The 10,618-nt window shown below is 28.1% G+C and overlaps 1 protein-coding gene across 2 annotated transcripts; it reads right to left on the bottom strand.

The window, feature by feature from the left end:
- Positions 1 to 1,594: 1,594 nt before the first annotated feature.
- On the bottom strand, positions 1,595 to 5,437 carry LOC130799114 (auxin-induced protein PCNT115-like). 2 transcript variants are annotated; one of them, XM_057662186.1, is made up of 5 exons: positions 5,026 to 5,437; positions 4,440 to 4,640; positions 3,141 to 3,313; positions 2,941 to 3,043; positions 1,595 to 2,152 (listed from the first exon to the last, which is right to left on the bottom strand). In XM_057662186.1, the coding sequence occupies exons 1-5, from the start codon at positions 5,239 to 5,241 to the stop codon at positions 1,814 to 1,816; spliced, it is 1,032 nt and encodes a 343-aa protein (XP_057518169.1). In that variant the 5' UTR covers positions 5,242 to 5,437; the 3' UTR covers positions 1,595 to 1,813. The 2 variants fall into 2 exon arrangements, with proteins under 2 accessions (XP_057518169.1, XP_057518171.1); XM_057662188.1 differs by lacking the exon at positions 1,595 to 2,152 and adding an exon at positions 2,537 to 2,729 and having other exon boundaries at positions 5,026 to 5,401.
- Positions 5,438 to 10,618: the final 5,181 nt, after the last annotated feature.

Raw genomic sequence — 10,618 nt, 5'->3', positions numbered from 1 at the left:
AAATTAATAATAATAAAAAAAAATTATAAAAAAATATAAAATAACAATAATAATAATTAAAAAATAATAATAATAATAATAAAATTAAAAAGAAAAATAAAATTAAAAATTTTTTTTTAAAAAAAAAGAATTATAATAATAATAATAATAATAATAATAATAATAATAATAATAATAATAATAATAATAATAATATTAATAATAATAATAAATATTATTATTCTTTTTTTTTTTAAAAAAATATTTTTAAAATTTTATATTTATTTTTAATTTTATTATTATTATTATTTTTTTAATTATTATTATTGTTATTTTATATTTTTTTTATACTTTTTATTTTTTTTACTATTATTAATTTTTTTTAATTTTTTTAACTATTTTTAAAATTTTTGTTTTTATTTTTATTTTTATTTTTATTATTAATATTATTTTTTTAAAAAATTTTATTTTTATTATTATATAAAAAAAATTTAAAAAAAAATTTTAAAAAAAAATTAACAATAATAATAATAATAATAATAATAAAAACAAAATAAAAATAATAATAATTTAAAAAATTTTTTTTTTTGTAAAGAAACACCTTTTATAATTTTTTTTGTAAAAAAACACCTTTTAAGAGACTTTTTTTAAAAAAAAACACCTTAAATCAGTTGCCAAACCGAAAACTGATTTAAGGTGTTTTTTTTTTAAAAAGTCTCTTAAAAGGTGTTTTTTTACAAAAAAAATTATAAAAGGTGTTTCTTTACAAAAAAGGGGTTTTAAAAGGTGTTTCTTTGCAAATTTTCCTAATTATTGCTTAGCAAATCACATTGTGAAAAACAAGTCCATTACCATAGTCGCCATTTTTAGTTTGGGGACACATCTCTTACTTTGGGAAGTACACTGTACACTCATTTGTGTGTATTCGACCCGAGGCTCGAAGGTTATTGATCGCAATCTTTTTTGATAAGGATGTAGTTTGTTGTTTAAAAACTCTTTTTAAACCTTTATTATGGTTCTTATAAGTGGGATGTACTGCATATATATGATGATAGTGATTCGCATTTGTCTTTATGAATTTACAACGAGCAGTAATCATAGAGATAAGATATTAAAAGAATAGGAAATTCTATGGTTGAATTTTTAAAAAGTAGTAGAGATATGGGACAAAAATAAAAAATTAGTGTAAGTGCAATTATTTGCACATATTTTCATGAATTATATTATATGGAAAGATTTATGCTACTTTATAAATTTTAGTTTTCATTCTGATTTCGAGTGTTTTTTATCGTTTCTTGCTAAATGTTTATGATGATATGTCAAGAGCTAAAGAGTGTTCAAATGCAAAAACTTTGAGATGAAATTCGATAAATGTTCACTCTTTTGCCCATAACTTTTAATATGAAGCCTGTATTGATTCAAGTCTAGCAGTGTTCGGAATAATACTCCAAGAGCTTTCAAATGATATAGTAGAAGCATAATTCTGACATTCGAGCAAGAAATGATGGCCGTCTGAAGTTCTCCAGTCTAGTGACAAACAACGAGTATTTCAACCCGTTAAGCACGTATATTGTGCACTTACGATAAATAAAATTTCATGTCAACACAACAATAATCAAGAGAAACTCAACTAAATGTGCATAAAACCCAGTATCAATCGTAAACGATTTATTCAAGCTCATTACATTATGTAAACGATAGTTATACAGAGTACTCTTGTACAAAATTGACACGAAAAACAGAAAAAAGGATCAAACAAAGACGATCATATATTCATGTGACCTAAAATAAAATCGATGCACTACCGATCTGAACAAGATGCAAATGAACAAGTTCATTCAGGTTTCCATGATGACAAAGGTGGAGTTTCTGAATTCATCCATGAAGGAGAAAGACCTCCGTATCGATCACCCTTAACACTGTCGTCAGATGCAAGGGTTTCCAGCCCAGCCATGTCTTCGGGAGATAGCTTTACAGATAAAGCTCCAATGTTCTGGTTTAAATTCTCGATCTTAGTAGTTCCGGGAATCGGACATACATCATCTCCCTGGTGATGAACCCATGCAAGGGCTAACTGGGCGGGGGTGCATCCTTTTCTGGCCGCGATTTCACAGACTCGCTCAAATATGTGTTTGTTGTGCTCAACATTCTCCGGCTTGAACCGTGGAAAATGCTGGACGAAAAAATGAGCAGGTTGATTGACTTAGAGCTACGAATGAATAAGTTCATTACGAAGTAATAACCAAAGAAGGTAATGATGTGGTTAACAAGAGACAGCAAAGAATAGGCCAGTTCCATCTAAGTCCGGCAAAGCTGACCATACCAGATCACATGTGAGTTAATTTTCCAATAACAATAACATGACCAATACCTAGTGGTGGACCCAAGTGCAATCTGGCGGCCGTACATGAGGGTATTGGGTTAAAAAAATGATTATAAATTTTGATAGATTTTTATGATAATTATAAATATATTTGTTTTTGAATTTCTTTTATTTACTAGTCATTTGTGTGTGCACCCACTGTTTTATTTCGTAGGCCATTTATTATTTGTGAAGTCAATCTGCCTACCCAAAACCAACATGGTGGACTTGCTTGCTATAAGGGTTATGAACCGAACCAGACCCTTTTTTTTAGAACGACACAATACCCAGTGGCAGCCATGTCTAGTTTCATCTCCCCTTACAAGCTTCAACGGAAATAGGAAGTGAACTTGGAAGGATAGGAAAGGCAGGCACACAGAAGAAAATGCTGGAAAGGTTTGATACTTTGCAGTCAGCGAAAAGCTAGTTACAGAAGAGAAAAAACTAAAGTAAAATGTATGAAACTGAGGCTGCGGGTAACAGGTGCAGGCCTCAAACAGCCCCTGCTCCAAATTGGTTATGCTGGTATATTGCAAAAATATACACTTGTTGATATATTGCGAAAAAAAATATAGCCATGAGCAATATAACAAACAAACCTGACGGTAGTCGGCCTCTGAAAACTTCTCTGTTATCTTGGGCCCTGTAGAGAGAAAACCTCTTCCTAGAGGACTGTATGCCACAATCCCAATCCCAAGTTCCCTACGCAAAGAAAGAAACAAGTCAGAACTCTGATTAGTGATGAATGATCATAAAGTTCCCATGTTTTAACATTTAGTTAATATCTGAGACATCCCACCTGCAGGTAGGGATTATGTCTTTCTCCACATCTCTTGTCCATAAGGACCATTCCAACTGGACTGCTGATATGGGGTGAACTGCATGTGCTCTTCTGATGGTTGAGGCCGATGCTTCAGATAGCCCTATGTACTTTATTTTACCCTCCTCGACTAGTTTTTTCAGTTCTCCCATCTAAGGTAACATTTCACCTAATTAGAGGAGAAAAGCATTACGAACTAGTTTTACATTTTTGTCGCTTTATATGAGGCAATCTTAGTACCTATGTTACTTGGACTCAGGTACTGATGTCGAACACTGGTACGTGTCCAAGTGTTAGATACGTCTAAATATTCAATTTTACGCCTAAAATAAAGTGTCTAAGTGTCGTACCAATGTCCAAGCATCAAGGATCGGACACAGACACATGAAGCAAAATCAAGAGTCCAAGTAACATAAGACAGTGTAGCAATAACTCCTGAAAGCAGAGTATGAAAAGGCAAAAATGCTCTCTACAGAGGTTCACATGTCGTATAATAACTCTAGCAACTAAGTGCAATATAGCTTTTCATGGAATAACCCTCTGCCAATTACCAAACCATTAAGGATAAACTATAGAGTTAATTATGATTGGTGGTTCTCGGGCTGTTACCTTAACACTCCTACACACCCCATGTGTAATGTGTCGATGTTTACGGTCCTTCAATACACGACATGACACTTGCATAGTCTAAAATAGCCTGGTGTACTGTTGCATAATACATCCTCTTATCCTTATGAAGCCAAGCAGTATAGTTCTTGGTTGTGATAAATTTATATTGGGTTTGTACACAACAACCTCGATCAGGTTCATCCTAAAACAAATTCGTAATAGGAGGAGTAGAGTAGCCCATCAAACTCATATGTTAGTCAACCTCTTTTAATTCTTCGATGTGGGATAACATGTAAGTTATTTCCCAACAGGGTATAACATACATTCAAGTGGGGAAAGTAAGGTTTAGTTTTGCCAAACACACAAACACAAACTAAAAGTAGTATCATTCTCAATCAACTATAAACCATTTTTCCCATTTAGTTCCAATTTGGTTTAGGACAACAACTATAGATATAAGAATGAATCCTTAACCAACAACCAACACACCCCCCCACCCACCAACCCAGCCCATGTTGTTGCGAAAATTTCTGATCTTAGACCCTCCTCTCCATACAGCTAGACTGAGGACCAAAACTTGAGTAAATTATTGAAAACATGAAATTTATAGAAAGCAAAGATCAAAATTTCATTACACAAAGATAAACTGCATGGAGCAAACAGACACACCGTGATTTCAATGGGAACTTTGGTATCGATACGGTGTTGATAATAGAGATCAATGCAGTCCATATCGAGTCGTTTCAAGCTTCCCTCACAAGCAGCCCTAACATATGCAGGATCACCATGAACTGATCCTTTCCCATCTGAAAATTTGACACCAAATTTAGTAGCTAATTCCACTTTCTCCCTCCAGCCTCCTTTTAAGGCCTGTTCAATTCACATCATCAAAACTCGGAAAAGGAGTATAAAAAACAGCCATATAAATCACAAGCCAACAAACCCAATATTTGATCAACAATAAATTTCCAATTCCAATACCAAAATTCATCACATACCCAAAAATAGCCATCACACAATCAATTCAATCAACACACTAAAACCCTAAAAACAATCAAGTAAGTAGCACATAATCGTCAAAAGAAATAATCAAAGCTTGCTAAATTCAATAACTATCCACAAAAGATCAACAGAAAATTATATAAAAAACCCCCAAATTAGCATAAACCCTAAAAATCGAGATTGAAACCTTATATAGGAAAAGTAAAAAGAAAGAGAAAAGCCCAGAAATTGAGATGGGTAATAAGTAAATTACCTTGCCAATAAGAATTTCATTGGTATGAGGTCCATAAACATCTGAAGTATCAAGAAAAGTGATACCACAATTAATAGCATGGTGAATTAGCGGGATCATTTCTTCCTCAGATTTAGGAGGGCCATAAAAGGCAGACATTCCCATACATCCTAGACCTTGAGCAGAAACTTCTAAACCTTGAGTACCCAATTTGATTCTCCTAACACTTGCTGCCATTTTTGTGCTTAAATTACACTATTTCCTGTTATGTTTTGTGAGTGAAGTGTTGAAGATGTGCAAACAAATTGATGAATTGGTGATTTGATTCAATCGATTAAATAGGAGTAAATACACAGAGGAACCCGTAATGGGTGAGGTCATAGTCCATAGAGACATAGAAAATGAGATCACAAGAAATTTTATAAATTTTGATGCGTTGATGCTTTTGGACTCTCAAGAGCATTCTTAACGGCCACCTAAAAAAAGTGTTTACAATTGTTTTCTTTTTTTAAAAGTTTATTTTTCAACCTAATCTTATTAACAATAATCTAATCTATTTTAAAAGATTATTATTTTATTTCTCTTATTTTTTATCTATTCAATTATATTTTCTCTCTCTTAATTTATATAATATTTATTTTTTTATAGTAACATTCTCATATACAAACTTAATATAATTTTTTATTTAATTATAATAAATTTAATTTAAGATAATTTTTTATTTAAATTCATGTTTTTTTAGATATTTAAGATGATTTTTTGTGTTTTTTAACCAAAAAAATAGTAGGAAAATAGAAAAGAAGATAGCTAAATATAAATTCATGTCAAAAAAAAATCAAAAAATGGTCTTAGTTTATAGATCTCAAAAAAATATAACCATTGGTATAATTTTTTAAAAAAAAAAAAATCAATCAATTAAGAACATAACCATTAAAATAAATAAATGACTATTTTTTATCTTCCAATGAGAAGAAGACACGTGAAACAGTGGGCAAGGTTGTATCTGGGGAAGAATTTGCTGATTTTTATCCTTCAATCAATGCTTTTCAAAAGTGATGATTCTACTATTATATTGACTTTCTACTATTATTTTGAAATAACAGTATATATCATTTATTTGCTACTATTATTTTAAATTAGAGTATAAAATAGTTTTTTTTCCACTAAAAGTGATGATTCTTTTTTTAAAAAAAGTCCTTCCTTTTCCCTGCCACCCTCCACTTCTTTATCCCTTCTCCCTCATTGCCAGGGTCGTTATTGACAATTTCCAGTCCATGCGAAAAATAAAAAAGACCCTAACAAAAATAAAGTTTCGATTATTTAATTACTATCTATATAGTTCTGTATTCATGCGCTTAATTGATAAATCTAATGTTGCAAGTAATTTTCCCCTGGTATAAAGTTATGTACAATAAAGTTTCGATTATTTAATAACTAGTCAAGAAATTTTTCGATTGTCAGTTTAAGCAACTACCACTTTTCAATTACGTTCTCACATGACTCCTATTTATAGAAGGTTTAAGCATGTTCGATATGTTCGATCGCACAAGACCTAAAAAATTAGGATCCTTAATATTAAATTACTAAATATATATATATATATATATATATATATATATATATATATATATATATATATATATATATATATATATATGTATATATATATGTATATATATATATATATGTATATATATATATATATATATATATATGTATATGTATATATATATATATATATATATATATATATATATATATATATATATGTATATATATATATATATATATATATATATATATATATGTATATATATATATACATATATATATATATATATATATATATATATATATATATATATATATATATATATATATATATATATGTATATATATGTATATATGTATATATATGTATATATATATATATATATATATATATATATATATATATATATATATATGTATATATATATATATATATATATATATATATATATATATGTATATATATATATATATGTATATATATATATATATATGTATATATATATATATATATATATATGTATATATATATATATATGTATATATATATATATATATATATATATATATATATATATATATATATATATCTATATACATATATATATATATATATATATATATATATATATATATATATATATATATATGTATATATATATATACATATATATATATATATATATATATATACATATATATATACATATATATATATATATATATATATATATATATATATATATATATATATATATGTATACATATATATATATATATATATATATATATATATATATATATATATATGTATATATATATATATATATATATATATATATATATATATATATATATATATATATATATATATATATGTATGTATGTATGTATATATATATATATATATATATACATATATATATATATACATATATATATATATATACATATATATACATATATATATATATACATACATATATATATATACATACATATATATACATACATATATATATATATATATATATATATATATATATATATATATATATATATATATATATATATATATATATATATATATATACATATATATATATATACATATATATATATATACATATATATATATATATATATATATATATATATATATATATATACATATATATATATATACATATATATATACATATATATATATATACATATATATATATATACATATATATATATATATATACATATATATATATATATATACATATATATATATATACATATATATATATATACATATATATATATATAAATATATATATATATATATATATATATATATATATATATATATATATATATATATATATATATATATATATATATATATATACTTCATCATTCCTCTCACATGAGAGGTTTTTAAGCAAGAATAGTGGATGCAGCTAGCCCAAGTGTTCGACCCATAAACTTGGCGCTAATATATAGCTCCGCTTGAAAGAAGGATAGATGAGATTCAAATTGTATGTTATATACTCTATTACTCACATGTTAGATTATGTTTTTGCTAGTGAATAATGAACACAAGAAAAAAGTATTCTACATTCTTTCAACGCTAAAAATACGTTTAAAAACGCATAAAAGTGTCTATAAAACAAAACTATGAACTATTTTATTTGGCGCGTAGTAAACACTTTTACAAACTACTAATAACTGTCGACAACATAGCATAACTTAGACATAGAATATTGCCTAAAAACTTAGCATCAAAAAGATTTGTGATAAAAAATGTCGAAAACGAAGTTTGTGAATTATATTAGCACCTAAAATCTCTATTTTTGTTGTTGTGTATCTAATATATAGTTTATATTGTTCGATTGATGAAACGAGTGTTTTGTATAGGGATAAAACTGAAGGGAGGAAAGCATGTTGACGTGAATTCATTTCAGATAAGTGGGATGAAAGGAGTATACGAAGACAAAATCCTTAAGATTGGTAATGAGTTGTATTTTTATGTGCGAGTGGATGTTCCAACGGTTCACTTTGATCGATGCCTTATTAAAGAAATAGAGAACAAGAGTATAACATTTACTGCTAATGCTGTTGCGCAAGACTGCTCATTCGATTTTGGTACTAGATGTTTCACGGGTATGTTGATTTCCAATTGCGAATGTTGCCTATACGAGATAGTTGCGCACGACATTAGAGATGGTGTTCTAAGATTGTTGGATCGTATGACTAGCTATGTGGCGGGTAGTACTATCCCGTCTGGCAATATTCATTATTGCGAACCTTCTTCGACAAGTTGTAAAATTTCAAGACTTAATTCAATTCGGGGTATTAAACTGCGTACTGAATTTGCTTGATACAATAAGCAAACTATGTAGTTGGTGACGACAAAAATGACATGTTTTTGGCTTAATGAAAGTAAAACTCACTTGAGTTATTGTCGTGGGTGAAAGTTTTATAAGTATGTATGCCTACCTGTTGGGTATTTCAGTATATGTATGCAAATCCATCCCCTCCCAATATGGTTGAGACTTGAGAGAATAAAACCGTGATGAATTCATAATAAAATAATTATATTTGTCTCATATATTCACTCAAATGTTCATGTTAAATACGAGACAACTTAATGACAATGGTGGAAAAACTCGTTTGTAGACAAATACCAACAAATAATTTTACCAAGCATTTCTATTAATAACTGGTCTAACTGCTAACATAAAGTTAATGGTACCAACATATCAAATAAATCAGCCCTATACCATCCAAAAAAATTTATCAAACACGTATGCTGTTGATTGAGCAATGTACTTTTTTTATCAAAATGAACATAAAATGAAGAAAATTATGGCATGATAAAAAAAAAAAAGGCAACTCATTTACTGCTTTCATTTCTCTATGTGTCTCATTTGATTTTGTATATTATTTATGCCATCAATTTAAATTTTAAACATCTTATTATACATAAATAAATTATAAAAAAAATTCATACTAACAATCTTTACATTGCAAATGAGATATCAATAATATAATTTGACAACAATTAAATATTAAAAAATAATAGGACACAAAAATAGTTAAATTATTTATAATTCATATAAATCATATTGCTAGAATTTGTTTGTTGGAGGAAAATGATAGAAGCAAAAGTATTTGTCTGAAAATTGAGTTTTGTCTTTATTGAAGTAAGTATCACTTTTCAGACTAATATGTTGGGTTGCATTATTGCCTAGTTCTTCTTTTTTATTAGTCTACCCGATATTTTTTACCTTATGGCTCGCTTAGCTTGGATTAAGCGTAAATATTTAAAAGGAAAAAAAGTCAATGAAATAAAGGTAAGTAGAAGTGCAAATGAAGTAATTGAAATTATTTGTGAAAAAAAATAAGATGATTTAGTTGTTTAATTATTTATTAATATAATAATTGTTTATTTGTTTATATGTGTGAATTATTTTAGTTGTTAATAATTTATATGATTGTAAGTGTTTATTAAATTTACTTAAATGTTTATTAAATTAATATTGTAAGTGTAATTAAAATGAATATAACTTAATGTATTTTTTTATGCTTTTAATTTTTTATTAATAGTTTATTAAAATATGCTAATTGTAGTAAATGGCTGGAAATCAGGGAAAAGGAAAAGGCTTTTTTAAAGGGTTATTGAGCTGCAATAGTTCTAGGCCGAGTTTACTGAGAGGGGATTCCCATGAGAGGGGGGTTACGGGTTCTGCAAGGCGAGCCAGGCAGGAACAGGCGGCCAGACATAGTCAGGCCCAGCGTTCGAGTACCCTAGACCATGTGCGTAGTCGCTTTGAGCGCCAGACTAGCCTGCGTAGTAATACGGTCGGCTCAGGTGATGATGATACTGATTAAGACGAGTCTGTCAGTCATCCTGTTGATTGGACGCTTGTCAGAGGACATGCCGGTCATATTAAGATTAGAGAGCATGGCACGGCTGGCACTTCTGATCACGCAGGAGTCAGCCAGGTTAAGGATGCGGCTCCACGGGGGAGGAGGCGCTCACAGTCCACGGACATGGACTGGTTGATCA

The sequence above is a fragment of the Amaranthus tricolor genome, chromosome 14, assembly GCF_026212465.1.
Source record: "Amaranthus tricolor cultivar Red isolate AtriRed21 chromosome 14, ASM2621246v1, whole genome shotgun sequence".
Classification (NCBI taxonomy): Eukaryota; Viridiplantae; Streptophyta; class Magnoliopsida; order Caryophyllales; family Amaranthaceae; genus Amaranthus; species Amaranthus tricolor.
This window is presented reverse-complemented; position numbering and strand designations above follow the sequence as displayed.